Source organism: Budorcas taxicolor, chromosome 12, assembly GCF_023091745.1.
Source record: "Budorcas taxicolor isolate Tak-1 chromosome 12, Takin1.1, whole genome shotgun sequence".
In the NCBI taxonomy this organism is placed as follows: Eukaryota; Metazoa; Chordata; class Mammalia; order Artiodactyla; family Bovidae; genus Budorcas; species Budorcas taxicolor.
The window spans coordinates 74,655,540-74,683,503 of NC_068921.1; the positions used below are offsets into that span (position 1 = coordinate 74,655,540).

Consider the following 27,964-nt stretch of genomic DNA (forward strand, 5'->3'; position numbering starts at 1 on the left):
TGCGACCCCACAGACGGCAGCCCACCAAGCTTCCCCGTCCCTGGGATTCTCCAGGCAAGAACACTGGAGTGGGTTGCCATTTCCTTCTCCAATGCATGAAAGTGAAAAGTGAAAGTGAAGTCGTTCAGTCGTGTCCAACTCTTCGAGACCCCATGGACTGCAGCCTGCCTGGCTCCTCCGTCCATGGATTTTCCAGGCAAGAGTACTGAAGTGGGGTGCCATTGCCTTCTCCGCCCAGAGCTGCTAGTTGTACCCATTCCTGAAGAGGGAGGTTGCCATGGCCCGAGGGAGGCAGTATGTTTGATTATAGTAGTTCCGGAACTTTTAGGATTGAAACAGAACAAGCTGGGAGAAAAAGTGGATTCACCAACAGTTAGGACAGCAGTATATTGAGCTGCAATCTGATGCACTTTCTGGAACATCTTTGACTTCCACTGGACTGGCCGTCAGAGACCGGCTCCTCTGCTTTTAAAAGCAAGTTCATCGTGATAGAGTCTGATGATCTAAATTCCGATTGGATTTTCACAGAAGTAGGTTCTCTCGGGGTGGGCGTTAGGAGCAGGGAACTGTCTTCATATCTAAAAGTATGAGCAAAAGTGTACCCCATTCACTGGACTGGATTAAGAGCGTTGTTCCAGTGTGGTTTTCAGGAATACTTGAGTAATTATTCATTGCTGCTTGAATCCGTATTTGCCTGTTTCTTTTCCCACACGTGAAGGGTTGGCCAAGACTATATGGCTTTGAGGATGAGAACCCATCTCCTGCATCTTTGCTGTTCTGTGACCCCAGTAAACCCAGGTCCTTAGGATTCAGGGACGATGTAAAATTTTTGCAAGTATAAACTCCATGTGTCCAGCCTCTCACTGTGTCTCCAACATTATTGGCGCCTCATCTCCACTGAACACACCGGCAGAAATGTTTCCTCGTCCCTCATTTCACTCGTCCTTTGTTCTCATGGGGGTTAGAGGTGGGGGGTGAGCTAAGAGCGCAGGTCCAGGCTGGTCGGTGAAACCTGACCTAGAGTCAGCTTGGTTATTAAACTCATCTTCTTAAACTCTTGAAGTTAAGATGGTTGAATGTTAGCTTCTGGGAATGCAGTGCTGCCAAACAGACAAGCAGGAGCCTGTCAAGCCCCTCAAATATTTCACAATTGGAAGTTAGGAATGTGTCACAGCTTCCCAGCTTGCCGATGTCCTTCAATGCACATACAGTTATAGCTCATTCAAACACTTCTACTGACAAGTAAGAGAAGGACTGTGATGAAGAACTGTTCCCCCCGTCCCAGGAGATGTCCCACTAAATATTAATAAATGATCCACAGTTAGATGCCATTGCAGGCCCTCCCCCCATCAGAGACTCATTCAAGGCTGGAAAAAGCCCTATTGCAGGTAAGCCTTGTTCGGCTTGGTTTACCTGGAGTTAACTAAACCTAATTGACGGTCAGACCTACTTTTTCAGGGAACACTTGTGAACCACTCAAGGATTATTGCTCTCTGAACTTACTTGGTACATGATGATTTTAAATAACCTACTTCCAGCCTCCATTAAGTTTTTAGTTATAAATTTTTTAAAAGGACATCAAGGCTAAGGAAATAACTAAGGTAGCCTGTGGCATACTCAATATATGAAAATGACCAACTTCTGTTATTTTAGTCTTTCATTCATGCTGCACTCAATATTAAATTTTTCAATGTTTTTATAATTTCATAATCCTTAGAGATATTAAAAGAAACGAAATGGGCTGATTTTAGAAATCTAAATTGATCAGTCATATTTTTGTTGTAGGTCTGTGATTCAACTCCAGCATTCTGCAGAACCCAACATTTTTAAGTTGTGACTCTGTTAAAAACGAAACTGCACTAAAGTAAAATGAACTCGCGTTCATTCACTTAGTGGGTGAGTCAGTCATCAGCTAAATTGCTCGATAAATACTTTTTGAGGACCTAATAGCCCTGATCTAAGGCGCTAGGGAAGCGGAAATGAAAAGTACAAATGGGGAAGAAAGCAACATTACCATCAACCAAGTATTAAAAGTAGAGAGAAAGTATGAGAGATCTGAGAATAATATCAGGAGGGGTCTACCTATCCCTCTTTAAGCTCAAACCTCTGTAAACTGGAAAGGACATATAGGGTGAGGAGTGCACATTTCATCCAGAATGACAATATATCCTTATTATATAGAAGAGACACATCCCAAATAATTGTTTATAGCATTTTCAACAATAAAATCAATGGCCTAAATGTGAAATTAATTGGAAGCCACGGTTCTAATACACTGTTTTGGCGATTAAGCACATTAGATTGGATTGTCTCAGAATGCCTAATTATTGTGTCTGCCACACTCATCTGTTTGAGTCATCCCTAACTTTTGGACTGCTGCCTGGATCATTTCTGCAATACAGTTGCAGTTTCGTATTCTTCTCTCTCTCTTTTAATGCATAACTTCTCTTACTATATTCAAAGCTCAAAGCTCTAAACTGCACTTTTGCAAATTCGAGATAAGAGCTAAATAGTTTGTTCAAGGGTTGAGTCCATTGAGTTGGGGTGTAAGTTGATTTTATTTTTTAATTGAGAAATGTTTTATACTATAGGATAGTTGATTCACCACTTATTTATGTTTTACAGCTTCAAGATTTAAAAGTGCCTGTGTGAAGTCACTTTTGCTGGAAACCACAGTCCAGGAGCTTTTTGTTCAAATCTTGTTTTTCTGTCAAATATACATTACCCTGACCTTACGAGTGGATGAAGATACCTCAACTGTCTGACTTTGCCAATTGCTTGCTTTCAGAATTTTAAACGGTGGAAGGAAAAAGAAATCCTGCTAAGATCTGAACATCTCAGTGGCTTATTTTCCAGCGTCGTCAATAGCTGTGAGTATCAGGACTAAATATTCTCCCAAGGAGTGCCATGATATTGAGGTCACTTTATTAAAAACAGTTTTGTCTGCGAAAGGATCAGGAGACTCGGACGTTTGCAGTCAGAGATGACACTGAGCATGCTTTTATTGCGGCCCGCAGTCTTCGAGTGGGGCATATTGATTGATGAGTGACTGCCTGCCGAAAAATTTTCTCCGCTCTGTTTCCTGGATTGGACTTCATTAAGCAATTTATCACTTACCTTCAGACTTACATGTGGGATTTTCCACAACAATAGTTTTGGGATCATTGGAACTTGGATTGATTTCATCATTTACAGGGAGGAACAGGATCCCAGTTATTTTCTCATCATGGCTTTGAATGTTGCCCCCGTCAGAGATACAAAATGGCTGACGTTAGAGGTCTGCAGACAGTTCCAGAGAGGAACCTGCTCCCGCTCTGATGAGGAATGCAAATTCGCCCACCCCCCTAAAAGCTGCCAGGTTGAAAATGGAAGAGTAATTGCCTGCTTTGATTCCCTAAAGGTAAGAGAATGCATTTTTAGGTAGTCACATCAATGCCACATTGGACTGTCAAACGGAATGCTTTCCGTTGTACTTCTAACAATCGATTTTCAATCCTGTTTTTCTTATTTGTGGTGATTATTGGGAGATTTGCACGCAGATTTTTTTTCATGTCAGGCATATATAAATTTTTTACAGATCCATGTTTAAATTAAAAATACATGATGGTGTATTTTTGGTCTGGCATGACATTCATGTACTCAAGAGTTTTAAATCAAAGTCTGGCTTGTGACAACTGAAGATAAATATTTTATTAACGTTTGATCTTCTGGAGGTTATATAAAGGTGAAGAAATTGAATGTGTCACTTTTTATGTGCCAGTTACTCGGATTCACCTCTTGAAGAATTTCTACTCTTGTGGCTTTCTTTCTTGACCAAGGGCTTCCTAAAATACTTCCTAAGAGGTTTTTCACGCTCTTTGGAAATTTGCCATGGCTAACAGGAATTATTAAATACACACTCAGTGCTCCCTGAGAACCTACCGTGTGTAAGTTAACACATAGCACCTCAGAGAAGAAATGAATGTGCTTCAAGTTGGTATCCTTGATGAGCCCACTGTCTAGGAGGGGAAATACAGCAAACGGCAATAATTCAAGACAGAAAGGGTGTGTGCTTAGTCTCTCAGTCGTGTCCAACTCTTTGCGACCCCGTGGACTGTAGCCCTCCAGGCTCCTTTGTCCATGGTGAATCTCCAGGCAAGAATCCTGGAGTGGGTTGCCATGCCAGGGATCAAAGTCAGGTCTCCTGCATTGCAGGCGGATTCTTTCATGTCTGAGCCACTAGGGAAGCCCAAGACAGAAAGGGACATGTGCCCTAAGAGAAGGATAGAAAGCAGACTTCTGTGATAGAAAGCAGATTCATAGAAGGAAGCACTGGCTTCCAGCTGATTGTTTCAGAAATGTTTTTGGAGGCTGTGGCACCTGAGTTGTATACCAAGTTGGGTGGAGATTAGACTTGAAGAAATGGGAGAATTATCGTGAAAGATCTCATTGAAGAAAATGGGGATGACTTAACCCATAATTCTTTGAGGTGGATTTTTTTCCCTAAAATTATGGATCCTATCAATCCCTGACTGTCTAGGATAGTTCTAACATAATGACAATATTGTTTTCAATGATACATGTAAGACACATAGCTTAAAAAAAAATAGAGCTTAAATTTTACATCTCTGAAAAACTTCATATAAATAAGCTTACCAAACAACAACAAAAAAATTGATCCATGCTCTTAATATACAATTTGGAAAATCATAGTGAATAGTGACCTTAGCCTATTTTGGAGTATTAAAGGGACTGGGTATGTTTCTTGAGAAAATTTCTCCTTTAAGTAAAAAAAAAAAAGACAAAACTTTCTTATTTGATTTACAGATGAAAATTGAAATATGACTTCAAATCATATTTTAATGGGAAAATTTGTCTATACTAAAAGCAGAACTTACTTATAGCTCAATAGAATAAATATTAAAATTTGAAAAAATTAGATATGCAGTTTACCTCAATAACTACCCCTCTTTTCTTCCTTGTTTATCTCTCAAAGCTTATTAGTTTAGACTTTAAAATTATAACTCATTTTGTCTACATAGAATTGACCAGATGGGTGATAAATCACAATTCATATAGACTGTAACAGCATGAGCACATTTTTATATTAGTATGTATTTTGCTTATAGTCAAAAAAGTAAGTAAAGTGTGTATTCATTTCTGTGATTATCACAAATGACAGCCTTCACTGTAAAAAATAGTGTAGATTAAAAACTAGAATGTAAGAACTTTTAAGATATGGAATCAGGTTAGAAATGAGGAATTCATTTTCCAGGTCATCCCCAAGCCCTTTGTTTATCAAGTCAACCCTTTTTTGGTTGCATACTTACTATTAAACTGAGGTTTTAGTAATTTCTTAAAACTTTTAATTCTTTTAACTAGTTAGGCAACTGTGCCCGACCTATTAAGGCTCAGTATTTTTTGACTATCAACAGCACAACTCCCAGATTCGTATATGTCAATATTGTACTGGAGATTCACCAAGATCACAATTGTTTGAGAATTCCCACCCATGAGAAAGAATCGAGAACAGTTATATTTAGAATAAAAATGTAAAGCAAGCTGTGAGAACGTTGAGTACTATTTAGAAAGAAACCTTGAAGATCATTTTCAGAAGTGTCTAGTAAAACCATTTCCAAGTGTGGAAGCAGAGTTGTATATTGCCTCAAGTTATTAGTTTCCTTTCAGAATTGTACGTTTTTAGGTTACTTAATTTGAGTGCAGTGTTACAGATTTGTGACATGGTCAAACTGTGAACAATCTAGAAAGAGCCCCCACTCACAGAAGTAAGACAGACCCGAGCCTACCTGCTCAACCACTTCCCAGCCTTCGGTGGGTCATTTATCACTTCTTAGCTTTGTTATCTCATCAGTAAAATGAGAAAATTCACCAGGGACATTGGCTAAAGAATTTACAGTGCCCAGCACCACGCTGACCTGTTCACCTTGAAAGGCGGCTATAAGGAGTACAAGTCCTTACAACAGGAACTGGTAAATAAAACAGACACTCAAAAATACAGGCTAAAATGACAGATGATGGTGATCATAATGAAGCTAATTTAATTTTATTTCATGTGTTAAAAAAGGTAGCTCTGCAGCAGTAGAACCAGCCTAGGGTAGAAAGAAGGGCAAGGGTTTTGAAGTCAGGACAGGCCAGGACTTGAAGAAACCCTGGCGGGGACATGGGCTAACTATATCATTTGAGACAAGTTATTTTTCCTCCTTGACTTCAGTGTCATCTTATTTTAAATTGCTACAATAATTCCTACTTCATAAGGCTGCTTCAGACACCAGCTGGCCTAAAATATACCTGTCGCCCAGCACGAGCCGGACGTGGTGATGTTAGTGTCTTTCCCTTCCTAGTAAAGTATCATATAGTATGCACCTTGAGTTTAATAACTGGCTTTACAAGCAAAACGTGGCCAACTCTTAAAGCATCCAATTCTTAATGTGTCCAGACTCTTAATCTATTGTAATAATACCTCAGTGATGCAAATTAGTCATGAGGTTAAAAGAAATCAAGTTTGAGGCAGACATCGTTTTTGTTGTTGTTATTTATGGCAAGATATCTTCTGTAAACACTGTAGGGTACTTTTATTCATAAAAATAGGAAAAACAAATCTGTGATGACTTATATAGGTACAAGTTAATTTGTGAGCCTCAGATACTCCACTTTTGTTTTTGTTGTGAGTTAAGTTTGTATATGTGACGAAACTCCCATAAGTACATACTAAACAAATTTGTGGGTGTTTGGAAAAGAGATTTGCTGAGGTCTTTGTCAAGAGAGGTGTGTGTATATAGATGTTATTATAACAGAGATTTTGTAAAATGTACAGAGTTCTCGCAGTGACATTTGTCATTTATTCACAACTGTTACCATGCTGCATTTTATGTGAAACCACCGGACATGCAAGCACTTATGATTGTTTAAAGTTACAGTGTTATTATGAACAGTGGAACTGCTTAAGTCTTTTACAGAAGGCCAGAACATTCCAGAACACCCTTGTATCCCTGGAGCCTAGAACAGTGTCTCATACCCTGTGAAAGTGAAGTGACAGTCACTCAGTCATGTCCGATTCTTTGCAACCCCATGGACTATATAGTCCATGGAATTCTCCAGACCAGATTACTGGAGTGGGTAGCCTTTCCCTTCTCCAGGGAATCTTCCCAACCCAGCGATTGAACCCAGGTCTCCCACATTGCAAGTGGATTCTTTACCAGCTGAGCCACAAGGGAAGCCCCTTCATACACTGTAAATGCTCACTAATAGTAGAGCATGTTCATCAGGAAAATACTCAAGCCTCTCAGATAGGGCTGCTGCATATGGTTGCATAGGGGCGCACTGAACAATAGGGGTCTATTTCTCATCATAGTGAGATGGGCACTCTCTGGAGTTGTGCAATGCACAGCCTGTGCAGCCATGTGCTATGGCCCTGTTCTTCATATCCCAATCAATTTCAAACTCAGGGAGCTCTGTGCAAGGACTGAAGACACAGGCTGACTCTGGAAGTACAATACAACACTGGAAAATTGACAGGACAGTTATTTCACTTTCTCTGAAACTGCATGTGATGCAAAAACTACTTGATTTTACTCTCCCATTGTATGAGATGCTGGCTATAAGCTGACTGATGACAAGTAAAATTTTAGTCTTCAGATTTATGGATGAAAAATTTAAAAATTAGAAGTGGTTAGATATGTGGCCATTTTGGACAATTTTTAAAAACTATTCCCCATAGGTATCAGAATATGTCACTGGCCTCAACCTTAACTTCACATTTTTGAATTGCCATTGGGCTCTTCAGTTCAGTCACTCAGTCGTGTCTGACTCTTCGCGACCCCATGGACTGCAGCACGCCAGGCTTCCCTGTCCATCACCAACTCCCAGAGCTTGCTCAAACTCATGTCCACTGAGTCGGTGATGCCATCCAACCATCTCATCATCTGTCGTACCCTTCTCCTCCTGCCTTCAGTCTTTCCCAGCATCAGTCTTTTCTAGTGAGTCAGTTCTTCGCATCAGGTGGCCAAAAAAGCTGGAGCTTCAGCATCAGTCCTTCCAGTGAATATTCAGGACTGATTTCCTTTATGATTCAGTAAGATTTTCTTTACAACTAGGCTCTTAATAGGGGCTAATTCTTTGCAGAAATTGCTTGAGTGTTTTCTAAATTACATGCCTCATTTTGGCCTGATTTAGAAATATAATCTCAGGTAATTATTTCATTATCAATGGAAATCACTGTAGTCCTATAGAGCCTGTCAGCCAGGCATTTTTCATGCAATTATCTATTCTTTCTAACAACTCTGTAAGGTAAATATTACTCAGTTAACCATTACAAATGTGGATACAGATTCAAAAATACAAGTTGCTCTCCTATACCTTATAAATGGTGGAGCAGGGATCTGATTCCAGGTGTGACTCCAGAACTAATGTCATCTCTTCCCTCTTCCTAATTCCCCTTACAGAATAATCATCGATGTAATTAATTCTACAGCTCCTAATAGCTTAGTAATATTTATGTTTAACAAGTTTAGCATATTGAAGTATAAAAAAACATTCCAAAATAGAAGCTCCCAGGAATGAGCCTATTTATGTCCTTGGATATTAACTATTTTTTAAAAGTGAGAAACTGCAAGAGAATGCAAGGCACATGTTATATTTGTTTTTGCATCTGTACACAAATATTATATCATCACTTACTAGGTCTCAGTAACAAAAATGCTTTGGATTCAAGGTATTGGAGCGTGTGTATGCCCCGTGATTCTGAAGTGCATGGTTTCAGATATATGATGTGAGAAGGCAGGACAACTTTGCACTTTAAGAATTCTTGGATCCCCTGATTAGACCTCTCCCTTATGAGAGATCCGTTTCCCGACCATGACTTCTACTCTCTCCTGTAAATCAACCACTTCCCCTTGTGCCCTCGCTTGGCACCGTTCAGACCTCTATATATAGTTGTGTCCCAGTACAAGCGGGTAAGCTTCCTAAAGGCAAGACTGTGTCTCATCTCTGTGCCCCAGCACCTAACGTGGCATCATAGCAGAAATGCAATCATGACCACTCAAAGAACGCATAAGCCAACAAAGAGTCCTCATAACTTTTCAAAAGGGATTTATTGATGATCATCAGTGCATTTCGGATCCAGCATTGATCTCTGGATGAGCACTCACCCTTTTCTTTAAATATTTCATTCTGCCAGCCTGGTCAGCCTCTCCTTGGAATTCTCTCTTGCTCTTTCCCCCACGGTATACTCCTAGTTCTTTCACCACTCTAACCTCCCTGTCTATTCTGCCTCTAATCCCACCTCGTCCTCCCCTTGCTCCCTAAGGTAGATGTTCTCCAAGACCCAGTGTTGGTGCTTCCTAGGTCAAGTCCAGTGATCCATTCTGAAAGGGGAAGCAGAAATGAAACTGTTAGTCGCTCAGATGTGTCCGACTCTTTGCGGCCCTATTGACTGTAGCCCACCAGGCTCCTCTCTCCGTGGAATTCTCCAGGCAAGGATACTGGTATGGGTTGCCGTGCCCTCCTTCAGGGGATCTTCCCCACCCAGGGATCGAACCCAGGTCTCCTGCATTGCAGGCAGATTATCATCTGAGCTACCAGGGAAGCCCTCTGAAGGGGGACCTGCCCTCAAATATTCAGTTCCTACCCCTGTGCTGATCAGTCCCAATTCTGGGTGTGTGCCCTTTCCTTGCCAACGTCGAGGCTCCAGATTCCTACTGAACACCTCATGTGAATGGTTCATTGTCTGCTGCAGTTCAGGATGTCTAAATCCACACGCTTCATCCTGTCCCCACCCTGAGCCATCACCCACTCCATCCCCATGCCTTGTTCCCCAGGTGCAAAATCTTAGTTTGATCCTCACCATCATGCTCACTTAGTGGGTTTTTTTTTTCCCCTCCTTGTCATGATAGTGGGAAGTATGCATCTTTCCTAAGTAATCAAGACGATGGAATCTTTACTCAGAAAAGTGGTCATACCCTGAGACTACTGGCAAACAATCTCAGGATTGCAAAGGTTTCATGGTTACCTCTATAAACTATCTAAGGACTGTGAGTTAAGGAAGTCTCTTATTCACAGAGAAGTCTGACACATTAAAGTGGGCACAAGAAGACCAGGGGACCATTAAAGATACTTTCTGATTGTTTCCCAAATTTTCCTAGAGCCAAGATAAGCGCCAAATTCTTCCTAATGCTCAAGATATTCTCTGCTCAGGGTGGATATTCTTTTAGTTTTCCAGAACAAGAGAAGGACCATTACTTAGCAGACGGAATCAGCTTTGGTGCCTTCAGTGAGCAAGGGAATGAGATTCTGAAGCTCTGCATCATCTGCCTAAATGTCTTACTTAGGGGCAGCATACTTGCGGCATTTATTTTATGAGTGATGCCACTTTCCTGGGACACGATTGCTACCTAACACAGTTTACAGTGATGAGTCAGACAAGAGCACCTCCATGTTAGTTTCCTAGGGCTGTGATTACGAAATACCACCAACTGGGTGGCTTAAAACCACAGAAATGCATCATCTCCTAGTTCTAGGGGCTGGAAGTTTGATCAAAGTGTCTGGAGATCATGTTCTTTCTGAAATTCCTACAAGAGCAGCTTTCCTTCCCTCTTCTGGTTTCTCATAATGCATGCCCTATGACTGCGTAATTCTGATCTCTGCCCTCCTCTGCAGATGTCTGTCTTCCTGTGTGTCTCTCTTTGCATCATCTTCCCTCTGAGTCTGTGTCCAAATTTCCCCTTCTTACAAGGACATGAGTTATATTAAGGTAGGGCCACTCCCGTCCTGCAGTATGACCTCATCTTATCTAATTACTTCTGCAGTGACTCTGTTTTCAAATCAAGTCACAGTCAGAGGGACAGGGATTTAAGATTTCAGTATATCTTTTGGCGAGGGGTGGAGGGGGACAACGTGAGGCAGTACATAACAGTGAAATCTAAACATCAGAAATCAAGGACTGTGGTCTAATTCAAGGAGTCCAAACTGGGTTTCAGAATCCATCTCCACACACTTCCCTGGATGGCCACTAGCCTTCATCGGAGCTAGCAAAAGAGAGGAGGCTTAAAAAAACTCCAGTTTTTGATATTGAGTAAGAGAAGGCCTGATGATAAACAGTCATTCTGTGATTATAATGGTCTGTGTTTAAGCACGAAAGAATAGATAAAAATAATTCACAGAGAAAAATGGTGAAACTTACTTCTCCAAAAATAAAACTAATGAAATAAAATACCAATTGTAACCTTAATTATATTGTTTAATAATTACATTTGTTTATTTACTCACTTTGCCTTGGGCAGTGATGGTAACTTCTGTTAGACCGTGTGGCAGTTCTTGGGAAACCATTTCTCTACATTTATCATAATAAATAATTTGTTTCGTATTCTGTTTTTCTGAAGATGGAAACAGCATTTTGTCAGTACCCTTCTTCCATTCAAACTCCTGTTTTTATTTTAGGGTGTTTAAATAACAGTGACAAACTCGGAAGCAAAGAGCTTGGGTAAAAGCCCTGGCCTGAGGCTCTGCCGTGGTTCTGAATTACGACATTGCTGCATGTAAGCTTACCTCATTTTACCTCCCTGGGTTTCAGGTGATGCGTCAGTAAACATTCACTAATTCATTCATTCCCTCTAACTAAACAAAAGTTACAAACTCAAGATCTGTAGGAATCAGCAAGTAATATGAATGAGTGACTCAGCACTCACTGCTGGGGAGACCTAGGGCTCACTGGAGACAGCAGGAAGTTAGCCAAAGAGCACATAACCCCTCTAAAGATGCCAGCAGCCACCCAGCCACAGACAGCTGTTGCCTGCCTTTTGAGCATCTTGGGGGTTTAAAAAACAAACAAACAAAAAAGAACCAGGGATACAAGTTTGGATGTGAAGTTTCTCAATTTCTAAATCTTGGCAGCCAATTAAAATATCTTTAAATCCCGAAGTTCAGATAGAACACGTCTACCAGAGGGATTCAGCCTAAAGTCTGCTACATTCAGCCTCTGAAATAAACAAAAAAGCATTGATCCTGTGACAGACGCCGCTAAACACCGGGACTAGAACAGCATATACAGATTCTTCCATCATTAGAGCTAATTGAGGGCAGAGTGAATTTATGAACTGCTCTTCGTCATCCTTGAAAGACTGTTTTCACACCGCTTTGGTGATTCACTCTCTGGTTTTCCCCTTACCTCACTGGCCACACCTCCTCTGTCTCTCTTCCTGAATCACCCTCCTCCTCTGGACCTCTAAGTGCTGGCATCTCTCCAGGCTTTGTCCTCAAGCGTCTTTTCGACATTTGCTCACATCCATGGTGGGCACCTTAATCTTCTGATGACTTACTGAATACATTCTTACCTCCGGGACTTTGGGCTTTCTGCCCATCTACCCCTAAACTGGACTTCCCTCAATGACCTCATCCTACCCAAAGACTGTAAACATTTCCTATATGCTGAAAATTTTAAATTTCTATGTCTAGCCTTGATTTCTTCTCTGTCTAGGCTCACACACCCAATTGCCAACCTGCCATCTTTACCTGGGTATTCAAGTGACTTCTCAAGTTTAATATATCCACTAATAAGAACTCATTGGAAAAGACTCTGATGCTGGGAGGGATTGGGGGCAGGAGGAGAAGGGGACAACAGGATGAGATGGCTGGATGGCATCACGGACTCGATGGATGTGAGTTTGAGTGAACTCCGGGAGTTGGTGATGGACAGGGAGGCCTGGCGTGTTGCAGTACACGGGGTCGCAAAGAGTCGGACACGACTGAGCGACTGAACTGATTAAGCACTTGAGGCCCCCCCTTCAATCTGCTGTCCCCATGGTACCTGTTCTGAGTAGATGGTACCTTTTATTCAGTTGATCAAATTAAACATCTTAAAACCGGCTGGAATCTTCTGTTACCATTACCACCATGTCCAGTCTTTCTCTCTGTTCTATCAGCAAGTCCTATTCTCTCTGCCTTAAGAAGACGTCCTAGATCTGAGCATTTTTCAGCACTTCTGTGATGACTGCCTTGGCCCAACCTACCATCGTGTTTCAAATGGATTGTTACAATAGTCAACCGTAGCCTTCACTTTTGCCATTCCTTACTCTCGTGACTCAACAGTCATGTCACTCTCTAGCTTAAAACTTTTCAGTAGCTGTTCATTTCACTGATGAAAACCAAAGGGCTTTCCCTAAAGCCCCATGTGGTCTGGCCCCCAGCTGCATGCCTGGCCCCACTTTCCCCTCTTTGCACTGGCTGTTCCCTCTACCTGGAATGCTCTCCCCCCAGGTAACTACAAGCCTCAGTTCTTCACTTTGGTCTGGACTTTGCTTAAATAGCACACATCCCTCCACAAGAGCAACCTCAGAACTTGTCCTTAAGGGATGTTATCTGCCTATGTATCTCTTTCTTAACCATCTCCACTGCTGGAAGGTAATGCTGTAAGGCTGGGTCTTCATTGCTCTATCACTATACCTGGCAGCTTCTGGGTGCTCATTCATATTTACAAAAGAATTACGTGTATCTTTGGGCTTCCTTGATGGCTCAGTGATAAAGAACCCACCTGCCAGTGCAGGAGGTGTAGGTTTGATCCCTGGGTCGGAAAGATCCCCTGGAGAAGGAAATGGCAACCCATTCCAGTATTCTTGCCTGGGAAATCCCATGGACAGAGGAGCCTGGTGGGCTATAGTGCCTGGGGTCACAAAAGAGTCGAACATGATTTAGTAACTAAACAACAAATATATCCTTAAATCTTTAAAATACCACTTAAAAGTACTTTAAAACACTTTTTTCCCCCACTGTTTTCCCCACAAAATTCTGATAACTCTTTTGGCTACCTATTGCTCATTTTTCCCCATTAATCTACAAACAGAAAACCCTTCTTGGTTTAAGGTTTTGTACAAACAAGTTCTTTGATTTACAACCCAAAAGGTGTTTTTGGACCCTGTGCATGATTTTGACTGCCTTGATAGGCGGGTCACATGGAGACGTGCCCACAAGTGTCTGGTAAGAGCTATTTAAATTCCCGCAGTGGCCTGTTTGGCCCCTGTGAGCAGCTAACGCATCATTTCCCCAAAGCCCGACTGTAGAATGATGCTGGTCCTGGACCACATTTTCCCTAGTCTGCTATAAAATCAGGACATTGAAATACATTTGTGTATTGTTTTATTTTGTTTTTATTGTGATGAGAACACAACAGGAGATCTACCTTCTTAATACATTTTTGGGGGGACTGTGCCATGTGACTTGTGGGATTTTACGTCCCTGACTAGGGACTGAACTTTCAACCCCTGCATTAGAAGCATGTTGTCTTAACCACTGGTCCGCCAGGGAAGTCCATTACCACATTTTAAAATGCACAATTCAGTATTGCTGTCTACAGGTACAATGTTGTAATGCAGATCTCTAGAATTTATTCATCTAACATACTGAAACTGTATAAATACATTTTTTTCATGAAGGTAAATTCTTTAAATTTAAAGGTTGCTTTTTATTCTGATTTTTTTTTTCTGATTATCATAGTATCCTTTTCTTTTCTAAAACGATTGTCAATAGATGCGTTTTGTTGTCCTTTTTTCCTTAATGGCCTTACTCAGCAAAAAAAAAAAAAAAAAAACTGGGCAGCTGTATGTCAGTTTCCCTCTCTTCTTATGACATGTTACTGCCCAACAAAATTCATAAAAATCTATATTATTTGGTCTGAAATTCCCACCATCAGACTCACTCCTTTGAGTCACACACAGGAAAGGCTTTGTCATTAGAAAGTTTCCCGTTGAGTCCACGTTCCCTGAGAGGACCCTGGAACTTCCTGGAACTTTTCTGTTAGCAAATGAAGCCAGCTTGATCTATCAAATAAGCTCATTTTCATTCTGGGGGAGGAAAGGAGCCTGACCCAGAGACTTTGAGACCTAGGACATATTTGCTTTATTGCACAAGAGCAAGTCCCCAGGAAGCCAAAAACAGCTGGCGTTCAATATCAAGATCTAATCCACAGTGGGGGGCTCACCCCAGGGGGCTGGGGAGACCAGGGTTACTCTGGGGGAGCTTCAGCAATAATGAACTTCACCTGTTTTACAATTTCCCCATGAACTTATCTGCTAATACTAAATGGCGTATTCTTTCCACTTGGTTTGGTTCAATTTCCTCTGGCTCAAAGATTACAGTCTAGCATGTATTACTCTTTCACGGCACTGCTATGACCAAGGAGGATAAAATTGATAGAGGACAGATTCTCCCTGAGCACCCGCCCTTGGGATTCAGGGAGTGAGTGGATGCTGACATGTTTATTTGTGATCAACCTTGCCCAGCCATCCTTCCTGACCGACCAGCATCCTGGGGATTTGACTGATGAGACCATCTTCTTGAGACTGAGGTCATATACCCATAATGAATATTAAGCCCTGTAAGAAGATGAGATGCTGCCAGGAGAAAGAGGAAGAGAAAATGACTCAGGGCTTTAACCTGGTTAAAGCAAAACAAAACGACTGGAGTCAGTCCACTTCAGGCGTGTTTATGTATTTCATTTAGATTGCTGTTATCGTACTGGAGCATTTCGTATTCTTTTGAAAGTCAGTGCTTATCATTTTTGATTGAACGTGATATGGACACTAAGGTCCATCAGTAATCAGTCTTAATATGAAAACTTATTTGCTGAAAAGCAGGAAACAGTTGATATAGGCTTCTTAAAAATGCCCATCTGGTCCACATCTCAAATCTCATTTGGAAGAATTTTCAAGCGCTCTCAGCCCTTAGTAAAATCATTAATAATGACACTGAAGATATCATTTCCACACCTGCTATGAAACTGAGCACTGACCCAGATGCTCAGGATCTAAAATTAATCAGCAGCGGCTTCATTTGAGTAATTTAATTCACATTGCTTCCCTTCCATTCCCGTTGGGCGCTGGGTTGTTAATGGAAACAGTGATACTGGAAAATTTTGGATAGCCGAATTCTTAATGAAGGATTCTAGTAGATCCAAACATTCTGAGTGGTGTATAGAGGTGAGGCGAAGGAAGTTTCACAGTCCTAAAGAACTTCAATATCTTTATTCATTTATTTCTTCTACAAATAGTCACTGAGCCACTCCTAAGTGCCAGACACTATGTTTGGTACCAAAAAAAGACACAGGAACCTTATTCCAGTGGAACTTATAGTCAAGTGGAGGAAGCAATAGCCAGTGGAAAGTCAACAAACTCGTCACATCTACACAGTTTATCAGGACTGTTATTCATTCATGAAAAGCTGAATGCCCAGAGAATGCAGGCATTGAGCCAGGCATTGGCATACAACACTGTATAAAAGCAGTCTTGACCCCATGGGGTTTTTAGTCTAATGTGAATGACCAGAACGGGGTAGAAACACCTCCCCTCCCCCCCAAAAAATATTAGCTATTTTCAAGTTGGGTGAAGTGCTAAAAAGGAAATACAAGGAATGAAGATAAAAAGCAATGTGTCTGAAAGAAAGTGAAGTTGCTCAGTCCTGTCCTATTCTTTGCGACCCCATGGACTGTAGCCTCCCAGGTTCCTCAGTCCATGGGATTTTCCGAGCAAGAACACTGGAGTGGGTTGCCATTTCTTTCTCCAGGAGATCTTCCTGACCCAGGGATTGAACCCAGGTCTCCCACATTGTAGGCAGATGCTTAACCATCTGAGCCACCAGGGAAGTCCTGTGTCTGAAGAATTTAAACAGAAAAGATGGGCTGGGATATTTTCCCCAGGAGGGGCTTTCTGAGCAGAGACCTGAAAGGTGAGAAGGAGGCAGCCGTGAGAAGAGCTTCCCCAGCACAGAGAAAAAAGAGCAGTTCTAAAGCCTGGAGAGAAAAGCACTTGGCTGGCTTCTGGAAACCAGAGGCGAGGGTGCCTGAGACAAGGAATAGGAGAGCCACTGTGTAGGGCTGGATTTGATGCTCAGTGCTAAGACTTGAGCAAGAGGATGTCTTGCCTCGCGGGAAGGCCTGCTGCCTGGAGAAGGAGTTGCTGGCAGGGGCTGGGCCAGGAACTCAGAGAAGGCAGTTATGCATCTTCACACTGTCCAGAGATTGCTGCCAATGCCGCCCGGGGTGGGTGGGAGTGTACAGATTGAAAGTGTGTTTTGGAGGTAGGTATTACTGGGAAAGTTGCATCTGGACAGTTTATTCTTTAACAATTGTTTATTTATTTGGGGCTGTGCCGGGTCTTCCCTGCTGCACGGGCTTCTCATAGCAGTGGCTTCTCTTGTTGCAGGCCACATGTTCAGTACAAGTGGCACACGAGCTCAGTTGCTCCAAGGCATGTGGGATCTTCCCGGACCAGGGATCGAACCTGTGTCTCCCGCACTGGGAGGTGGATTCTTTATCACTGAGCCACCAAGGAGAATACTGGAGTGGGTTGCCATTTCCTTCTCCCAGGCATCTTCCTGACCCAGGAATCAAACCCAGGTCTCCTGCATTGCAGGCAGATTCCTTACACACTGAGCCACAAGGAAAGCCCAGGGAAGCCCCAGGACAGCTTATTGAAAGGGTCAATTAATGTGCATCCATGCTTAATTTGTTCCTGCCTTTATGGTTCCTGGGCCTGATGGTTTAGAGTGGGGTGTTAGCCTTTTCTCTTGAAAATACATTTCTCCTGGTCTGTTCGCCCTGTTGGCCGTTTCATTCTTAATGTTTTCTCTCTGTGTGGTCACTCAGGAGCTGGGTGGGATCCAGAGCTCCAGGAAGAAGTTGGTTTCTTATCCGAGCAAATGTACTGCTTTGCAGAATCAGACTGCTTATATCAAAAACCCTTCTAAGTGTGTCTTATATAATTGAAGTTCCTGTTACTTTTGGTTTTCTTAGGGTCAAGTCTTGAGATTGACTTCAATCTCATGAACTTTTCCTTAGCTGTTTTACACAGATAGTTCTATTGGATCTTTTTATTTTTTTCAGGATTAGTTTTTATTTCCAATTTCAATCCTAAATTTAAAAACCTAGATTTTTTCTTTCCGTTCATTTCAGTCCCTCAGTCATGTTTCTTTGCGACCCCATGGACTGTAGCACACCAGACCTCCCTGTCCATCACCAACTCCTGGAGCTTACTTAAACTCATGTCCATAGAGTCTGTGATGCCATCCAACCATCTCATCCTCTGTCATCCCCTTCTCCTCCTGCCTTCAATCTCTCCCAGCATCAGGGTCTTTTCCAGTGAGTTAGTTCTTCACATCAGGTGGCCAAAGTATTGGAGCTTCAGCTTCAGCATCAGTCCTTCCAATGAATATTCAGGACTGTGGGGTTTAAGCCCAGTTCTTTAACTACATTGCAGAAAGTGTTCCCAAGATCCAAATTTCCTTTTTCAGAGTGCCTTATGTCTCTCAAATTTCTGAAATCTCTAATTGAAGTAAAAGTAAGTTTTAGATAAGTGGTTTATTTTCTTCTTTATTTATTTATAGGTTTTCTTCTCATTAATTAATTTATATTTTTCTCAGATAATTGTTAATTTTACTCATTTTAAACTTAATCATTAATTCACATTACTGTTATAAATCTTAATGTTTTATTATTAAATAATTTAAATAAGTTTATTTATAAATGTTATATTTTTTCCTTCTAGTTTTTTCTTTAATTAAATTTGCCAGATTTTCCAGAAATGTATCTGTATCATGTTCTTGGTTTAAGCTATCAATTCTACAAAAGATATGCTTTATTTTTTTCTTTCTGCTTCATTGTTCTCCTTCTCACTACATGCATGCCAACTCAGTTCAGTTGTGTCTGACTCTTTGTGACCATGTGGACTGTAGCCCGCCAGGCTCCTCTGTCCATGGGATTCTCCAGGCAAGAACACTGGAGTGGGTTGCCTTGCCCTTCTCCAGGGAATCGTCCCAACCCAGGGATCAAACCCGCAGCTCTTAAGTCTCCTGCATTGGCAGGCAGGTTCTTTACCACTGGTACCACCTGGGAAGCTTTTTTTTCCTGAATTCCCATGTTGAATGTTTTGTTCTCGTCTCAGTTCTTTTCTTTAAAAAGCATTTAGAGCTGTGTATCTACTACATAAAATAGCTTTGGCTGAGTCTTATAGGTTTTTGGTCAATAATGTTCTCACATTTGTTATTTTCTAGTTTGCTTATTAACTCAGGTGTTTTTTATGTGACTATTTCTAAAATGTCCGTAGTTTGGGGTTTTTTTCCCTTTAAAGTCCCAATATGAATTTCTTATAATATTTTATTATTAAGATAATGGAGTTGTGCAAGTTTTACTTTAAAAATGTGCTGAAATATCTTATCATCCAGATCATGATCAGGGTTTTATAAGTTGCATTTCCTGTTCTTAAGTGCAACGTTATATCAAGGCATAGATATTTCTAGAAACATTAAATAATTCTTTATGTCCTTAATTGCTAATTTTTGTCTCTGGGACCTACCAGAGAGTTATGCAGTTTTGAAATTTTAATATGACTCATGCGATTTCTTATATTTCCAGAAACTTTTGCCTTTCATGGACTGACGCTGTGTTATTTTGTGCCTGGTGTTTCATGACTCATGGCTTTTTATGTGTCTACTTGTATCAATATGCAGTTGACCATCCATCAAATTTATTTTATGTTCAAATCTTGCTTTTTTCTTTTATACTTTCCAAGTATAACTTGTCACTCTTATTTTTATTATATCTCACTCATGTGAGCATCATTTCTTCAATTTGATTTTTAATTTGAATAAATTTTGGAATCTTACATGTCTTTAATATTAAAAAAGCAGCCTAGGAACTTCCTTGGTGGTCCAGTTCTGCAGTTCCATTACAGGGGACATGGGTTCAATCCCAGGTCAGGGAACTAAGCCACATGCTGTAGTGTATGGCCAAAAAATGTATTTAAAAGTAATTTTAAAATAAAATTTTGAACGCCTGTGTAGCTATCTAAGGAACCCCTTCATCCTTATCCTGAAATCCTTATCAGGACCTATAGTGTCCTCACTTTGGACTTTGTCAGATCATAGAGTTGTACCAGAAGAGATAGAACTAATTTATGTCTGGTGTTTCAGATGGGCTGGAAACACAGGAAATAATATACCTCCTGGCCATATTTCTATAACGTCATCTTGTGGACTACCATCTAACATCTGTAAGGATCAGGTGTGATGAAGGTGGAGAAATCCAGCATGGTCTGTGAACTCTATTACTTACACCTGGTAGCCGGCCATAGCACAGTGTGAAGGAAGCTCTTTTCAAAAGAAAAAGACCTCCCTAATCTTAAACCTTCCCACCTAGACTCATACAATGTCTATCTCCTTTTTGTCTCTAACTGCTTCAGCTACCTCCAAAACCCCTCATCAATCAGTCCATGACCCTGTTTAATATTGTGCCATATTCCTTGGGTGTTCTTGCCCTGAGAGATTTTATAAAATACCGGAGACAAAAAGGCGTGTAGAAATAACAATTAAATGTCCAACTATTTGGTACTGATTATTAGAGGAAGAGGCTTCTTTGAAAAAGAGAGAGAGTCATTGGCAGTAATAGGCTTCCCTGGTGGCTCAGATGGAAAAGAATTGACCTATGTTTGATCCTTGGGTCAGGAAGATCCCCTGGAGAGGAGAACGGCTACCCACTCCAATATTCTGAAGATTTCCATGGACAGAGGAGCGTGGGCATGTTACATTCCATGGGGTCGCAAAGAGTCGGACCCAACTGAGCGACTAACACTTTCATTTCAGGTGGCCAGAATGTGTCAACAGCCAATCCTAGTTAGGCCCTGTTTAAGACATGATGGTCCCATTGAGAGGGGAGAGCAGCCAGGATGTGAAATAAGGAAGAGCTCTTTATAGGCTAGGTAGAATTAGCTCAAAGGGATGACTGATCCTCATGTGTGTACCCCACACCATGGATCCCAACTGCTTTTCCCTTGGGAACTTTCAGAGGCACCTGTTCAGTAGGTCTGGGTATGGATCCCAAAAATCTATTTTTGGAAGCTCTCCAGTGATTCATATGCATGGCCGAATTTAGAAAATATTACTTTAAATGAGCCCATCCCACATTCTGTAACTGTTTGTTCCTCTGCTGCATAAATCTGTTAAGCATCCCTGAAGGTCTTAAAGTTCCCATTAGTCTTGCAAGTTTCCGATAAGGTATAAATGCCATGATTTCTCACCGGTAGCATTTTCCAAGTTAGGATTAAAAACAAAAAATCAGGCACTTTTTCATACCCTTGTTGAGTACTCTTACTCCTGTGCCAATTTTAATTGCTGTGTTCAGCAACACAATGGCCTGTAAATCATTAGTCATAACTGTAAACTATGAAACAACAGCAGCCAATCCTAGTTAGTCCCAATTTAACACATTATGGTGTCATTGAGAGGCGAGAGCAGCCAGGATGTGAAATAATGGGGATGGATAAGGGAATGAGTTGGATCCATTAACTCTGCAGAAGAAAGATTCAAAGACATGCTGCTGCTGCTAAGTCACTTCAGTCGTGTCCGACTCTGTGCGACCCCATAGACGGCAGCCCACCAGGCTCCGCCGTCCCTGGGATTCTCCAGGCAAGAACATTAGAGTGGGTTGCCATTTCCTTCTCCAATGCATGAAAGTGAAAAGTGAAAGGGAAGTCGCTCAGTCATGTCAGCCTTCTCCAAATAGCAGAGTTAACATGTTGAAGAGGAAGTATACTTGCTCTATGTAAGGAGTGGAACCAATCTGTGAGGTCTGTAGAAAAAAAGTCTCCATTCAATATGAGGAAAAAATTAATAAACACGCCTGGTAGGATAAAGTTCCCAGCTCCAGAACCTCTCAGATAATGCAAGCCTGGGATTTGCATTGTTGTTTGTATTTAATCACTCTGCCGTGTCTGACTCTTTGCAACCACAAGGACTGTAACCCACCAGGTTCCTCTGTCCGTGGGATTTCCCAGACAAGAATACTGGAGTGGGTTGCCATTTCCTTTGGCAGGGGATCTTCCCAACCCAGGGATCGAAGTCACGTCTCCTGCATTGGCAGGTGGATACTTTACCAGTGAGCCACCAGGGAAACACACGGGTTTTGTGTTGTATCCTTTAAAAAGTTTTTTCTATGCCAGAGATACTCTGAGAGAGTCCCATGCTGAACTAATTATTAAAATGGCCAAGCTCAGCAAGAGAAATTTTCCCCAGTGTCAGTGTTAGATTATTTGGTTGCCTAACAACCAGTAAATATCTGTGATGTAGTGGAAAATCAATAGTTTGTGTCTCTGAACTGATTGTATAGTTCCTAACACCACACTTGGTTCATCCCATTGATGGTAAGTATTTCCATTACAGTTTGTTGTGTATCAAAATGGTATAGAATTGCAACCTGCTCTGTTCTGATTTTTATCAAACATGAGCCAACTCCCCAACTTAACTATAATGTACACAATAGAAATAGATGTTGCATTCAGATAGGAGTTGACAGGATACAGTGGTGAGAACAGAATAATTTAGGGATCTGTAAAACTGTTACATAAAGTCAAAGCTAGTAGTGTCTCTAGTGTGATGGTAGAAGTTTAATCATGAACTCTTCATCGTTGGAATTCTGTGGATTTTTCATAAGTGACTAATGCCACCATTTAAGGTATAGAACAAATTTTAAATATTGATAGATAACATGATTTAATTATTTAATCATAGCTTTCCATCCATCCAGTCTCCTAGGAAACCAACAAAATATATCTGGATAGTTTAAAAGTTTGATCTCGTTTATAAAGGGCTGCTTTACATTATAAGAACCCAAGAACTGTTATTTGTCAAACTTGTGTATTAAACATCTGCCAAGATATCTTATTAGGTTTCTGAGCAATAATGACTTGGTACAAAATAAACCATGGAAGCCTGTCAGATTCTATCCATACTAAATAACTGAGACGCTCATTTTCCCTCCTTTGTTTGATCTCTCAAGCCCAAATCATAATTTTTAAAAGTGATTGATATGGATTAATTTCACTTTCTCTCTGAAAGATTCAGAATTGCTTTAGGTAACTTTTTATTAGCCAGTCCAGGACATTTTTACAGCAATATAATTAATAGCATTTTTAATGAAAATGATGGCATATTAATTGGCAATTTTTGGATGACTGTGCTTTCTAATTACTTATTAACCTTTAAATCAGATATACACAAGGGAGAAGAGCAAGATTCATGTCTTTGAGTATCTGAAAGGTTTTTTTCAAGGTGCTTTTTATAAAAAGAATCCAAAAGAACTGTTTTTTCCCCCAGAGGAAACTCAAAATTATATCAGGAGCTAAGTGTGGTATGACGCTTAAAAACACATTAATATGCTAGAGAAGTTTTCAGTGTATCTATTCTTGACACTTCAGTGAATCATCATTAATAGAAGCGTGGTTTAATAAGATAGTAAAAATGATGCCATCAGTTTTCCTTTATCATTTAAATTTGGAGTTAGTTGCAAAAGGCGCTGAAAAGTGGAAAAATACTATTATTAGTTGAGATGGTCTATTTGAATATTTCCATATATATATATATATATATATACTGAAAAATGAGGAAGACCAGACCTACAGGAGATTTCCCCAGGTCTTTTGCTCCAAACATCAAGTCTGACTTCGTGAAGTCAAAATGGCCTTTTAGATAAGACCTGGTCTGAACTTATCTCATTGTCATTTAAACAGTAGGTCTATTGAAATAAACATAAACTAGATGAAGAGACAAGTCAGTGGACCTTGGAAGGCAAGAGTCCCATTTCAGCTAATAAGATGGGAGAGATCATTTTTTCTGTAGACCTGCTTTCTTTGAGCTTCTGTGTGGCCGTCCTGTCTCTAGCACCGTTCAATGAGTGCTACTATTTGAAGGTCAAAGTTGCTTTTCACTTCTTTTGGAGATTTGTTTTATACCTGTGCCTTCTTGTTGACTTTTGCCCTGTTGAATTTTCTACACTCTCTCTCTGTCTCTGCCTTAATGCATTCATCAGATATATTTCTGAAAGTCTGCTCTTTGGCATAGAGGATCCAGAGGCAAAGATGCTCATAATAAGTTCTAGGGCATGTGCTCTGGAAGCATACTGTGGGCTAGCCAACTCAGACCGGAGGTTGGGAGAGATCAGACTTCACCAGGAGAATGGAGCTGGTGGTGGTGAGTGAGAAGGCAGAACACACCAGCTCTGAATCTTCCTTCTCTAACTCAATGAAACCACCTGTTTCCTCACTCTCCCTCCACCCCCATCTGCCTGGTTTCATATGTCTTCATCTTCCATGTCTCCCTATTGGATCATTGTCTGCTTAAAGAGTAGACCCTATGAGAACCATCCATCAAGCTATAATGCAACAATAGAGAGTAAAACCACTACCTGAAGGCCCTGCTGCACCTGGAGAAGGCTGCAGGCTGAGAATTCTCCTTCAATGCCTTGCCTGCCAATTACAAAAGGTCTGGTGCACATGAAGTTACAACTGGCTGGGCTTGCCATTCCAAAGAAGAGATAACTGCCAAAAAAAACAAGATGTAAAGACAAAATACTAGACTAAAGAGAGAGCAGCAATAAATACATACAGGCACTCAAAGTAAATAAATGGATAGAAAAATAAACCGAATGTCTCTTGAAAGGGAAAAAGCAGACACATGAAAGAAAATAGTAACAATCATAGCTATCATTTGCTGAGCATACACTATACATCGTTGACTGTACCAGCCATGTTCGATATATTATATGCAACTCTTAAATTTACTATATGTAAATCTAGAAGGCAGATTTTTAAAATTAATTTATTTATTTTAATCGGAGGCTAATTATAATATTGTAGTGGTTTTTGCCATACATTGATGTGAATCAGCCATGGGTGTACATGTGTCCCCCATCGTGAACCCCCCTCCCACCTCCCTCCCCATCCCATCCCTCAGGGTCAGCCCTGAGCACCCTGTCACCTGCATCAAACCTGGACTGGTGATCTATTTAACATACGGTAATATGCACGTTTCAGTGCTATTCTCTCAAATCATCCCACCCTCGCTAGAAGGCAGATTCTTAAAGCAAGTGCTAGAACAGTCTTTGGCCAGAGTATGAGCTTCAGTTCAGTTCAGTCGCTCAGTCGTGTCCGACTGTTTGCGACCCCATGAATCACAGCATGCCAGGCCTCCCTGTCCATCACCAACTCCCGGAGTTCACTCAGACTCACGTCCATTGAGTCAGTGATGCCATCCTGCCATCTCATCCTCTGTCGTCCCCTTCTCCTCTTGCCCCCGATCCCTCCCAGCATCAAAGTCTTTTCCAATGAGTCAACTCTTCGCATGAGGTGGCCAAAGTACTGGAGTTTCAGCTTTAGCATCATTCCTTCCAAAGAAACCCCAGGGCTGATCTTCCGAATGGACAGGTTGGATCTCCAACACCACAGTTCAAAAGCATCAATTCTTCGGCGCTCAGCCTTCCTCACAGTCCAACTCTCACATCCATACATGACCACTGGAAAAACCATAGCCTTGACTAGATGGACTTTAGTCAGCAAATAATGTCTCTGCTTTTGAATATGCTATCTAGGTTGATCATAGGTTTCCTTCCAAAGAGTAAGCGTCTTTTAATTTCATGGCTGCAGTCACCATCTGCAGTGATTTTGGAGCCCCCCAAAATAAAGTCTGACACTGTTTCCACTGTTTCCCCATCTATTTGCCATGAGGTGATGGGACCGGATGCCATGATCTTCGTTTTCTGAATGTTGAGCTTTAAGCCAACTTTTTCACTCTCTTTCACTTTCATCAAGAGGCTTTTTAGTTTAAAAACCATTAAATAAATGAATAGATCAGTATTTCTCTTTGCTTGGTGTCTGTCTCTCTTCCCTCCCCCACCTCCAGAATGTAAGTTCCTTGAGAGCAGGAACCTCCTTTTGCCTTCTTCTTTACCCTAAGTTCCTAGAATGGAGGCTGGCATTTGGTAGTTACTCAATAAATATGCCTCTTCTAAAGCACGAGGAAACTCAGATTTAGCAAGATTCTGTACTTAATGCAAAATCACACACAAAACTGGGACAATTTGGGACTTATTCTCAAGTCAACCCGTGCTTTTCGTCCCTCCATGTCACACCAATCTGGCCTTTCCTTCTGCACAGTTCATTCTCTAATTCTCTCAGGTCTGCTTATATTCCAGAGGTAGTTTTCTGCTACAGTTCACCAGTAAGGTCTTGTTGAAAGGACTTAGCACAATAGCATATATGGGTGCATATTTAGCACCTCTCTGTTATGGGCTTCCGGGTGGTTCAGTCAGTAAAGAATCCGCCTGCAATGCGGGAGACCTGGGTTCAACCCCTCAGTTGGGAAGATCCCCTGGAGGAGGGCATGGCAACCCACTCCAGTATTCTTGCCTGGAGAAGCCCCAAGGACAGAGGAGCCTGGTGGGCTACAGTCCATGGGCTCACAAGGAGTAGCACACGACTGAGTGATTAAGCACAGCACAGCGCCACACATACCTATCATAGTGGCAAGAATCAATTTCCCTAAAAATAATCTTTGAGGGAAGAGAAATAAAGTTTTATTCCTTCTGCTTGTGCTGAAAAAGCCTAGAGGAGAACAGCTTGCAGTTGGGCTTCCGCTATTGTGATCATGCAGCTTAAGGTCCTCATCAGCACTTATTTACGTTATTAAAATGCAAAGACAGATGTGCTGAAGTCCCTCCTCATAATTACCTACAGTCATTATGGTAACCTAGCATATAGTATAAGAGCAGAGTGAAGTGTGTAACTTGCGGTGAACTTGGCTGGTGTGGGACAGAGGCAGCAGGAAAGCAGTGGGATGCTAAAAATCACGGGATTAGGACTGACAATCGCTGTGATCGTTGGAACAGTTCAAGTGGCTCAGAAGTTCACCAAGTGTGATCATTGATGGGTTTTCTGGATAGCTTATCATACTAGATTCCAGCTACTTTCATCTTTGTTTGTTCTAGACGTCTTTTTATTATTTCCATAATAATCTTTTCTCCCAATTTGTTCCCCATTAGCTGGGCAAAATTGAAGATTGACGGGGGAGCCTGGTGGGCTGCCGTCTATGGGGTCACGCAGAGTCGGACACGACTGAAGTGACTTAGCAGTACTGACAATGTTATAGAGATGTATGCACTCTCATATACTATGGAAGTATACATTTATATGGAATTTCATATGGAAGTATAAATTTCATATGCTATAGAAGTATAAATTAGCTTAGACTTTTAAGAATACAACTTGGAAATATAAATTGTATTCTTAAATGTTCATAGCATTCAACTCAAGAATCCCATTTCTAGATTTATACTAGAGAAAAATTTATAGATCTGAACAGAGAAGCATGTTTAAGAGTATTCATGTTAGTAGTATTAATAATAGTGAAAAGTAAAAACAACCACAAAACTAGCCAATAGGGTAATCCAGGAAGGAAGCTGGTTAAATAGACTATGGATCTCTGATACCATGAAATAATCTGACATTTCAAAAATAAGGTGAAATTACTTTGTCTGTCATCAATATCAAACACATACACATCTGAATTGGAAAAATCTCTGAAACATATTATTTAGTAAGAAAAAAGGCTAACTACAATATTTTAGATGCTATTATCTAGTTGTACTTAAAATACATTCCAAGAGATCTGTTTCTAAAAGTGCATATATAAGGCACCTATTATGAATAATGTTATATATTATATCACATGTTATATGTATAGGTGATATTCATGGATATGTAATATCTATATGCTATATATCTATATACAATATATGTTATAGTGTTTTATAAACATATATATACACACATATATATATATGCTGCAGTTGGGTTGCTTCAGCTAAGCTATAATAAGAGACCAACAATCATGTGGCTTTTAACCACATGGCGTAGACCAATGGACAAGAAACATTTCTCTCTCATATGGGATGTAATGAGTGTTCCACAGTCATCAGAGCTAGGGGTCCTTCCACATCATGGCTCTGCCACTTTCAAGCCTTAGAATCTTAGCATCTGCGTAAGCAAGGATGCATCACTACCACATCCAAGTTCCAGGCAGTCTTAAGGGAAGGAAGAAAATATGAAAGCAGCCTACATTCTGTCTCAAGGATCCCAACTTGGAGGTAACACTCATCACTTCC

General features: G+C 40.9%; 1 protein-coding gene across 4 annotated transcripts in view; it reads left to right on the forward strand.

Annotated features, from left to right (window-relative positions):
• The window catches only part of MBNL2 (muscleblind like splicing regulator 2), a 166,397-nt gene that overhangs the window by 47,805 nt on the left and 90,628 nt on the right, over positions 1 to 27,964 (forward strand). Inside the window, exons 2-3 of one of the 4 annotated variants that reach the window (XM_052650271.1) lie at positions 1,786 to 1,896; positions 2,626 to 3,400. In XM_052650271.1, the coding sequence (XP_052506231.1) occupies positions 3,227 to 3,400 (174 nt within the window). In that variant the 5' untranslated portion in view covers positions 1,786 to 1,896; positions 2,626 to 3,226. The remainder of the gene's footprint in view (positions 1 to 1,785; positions 1,897 to 2,625; positions 3,401 to 27,964) is intronic. The other 3 variants (XM_052650269.1, XM_052650272.1, XM_052650273.1) reach the window with 3 other exon arrangements.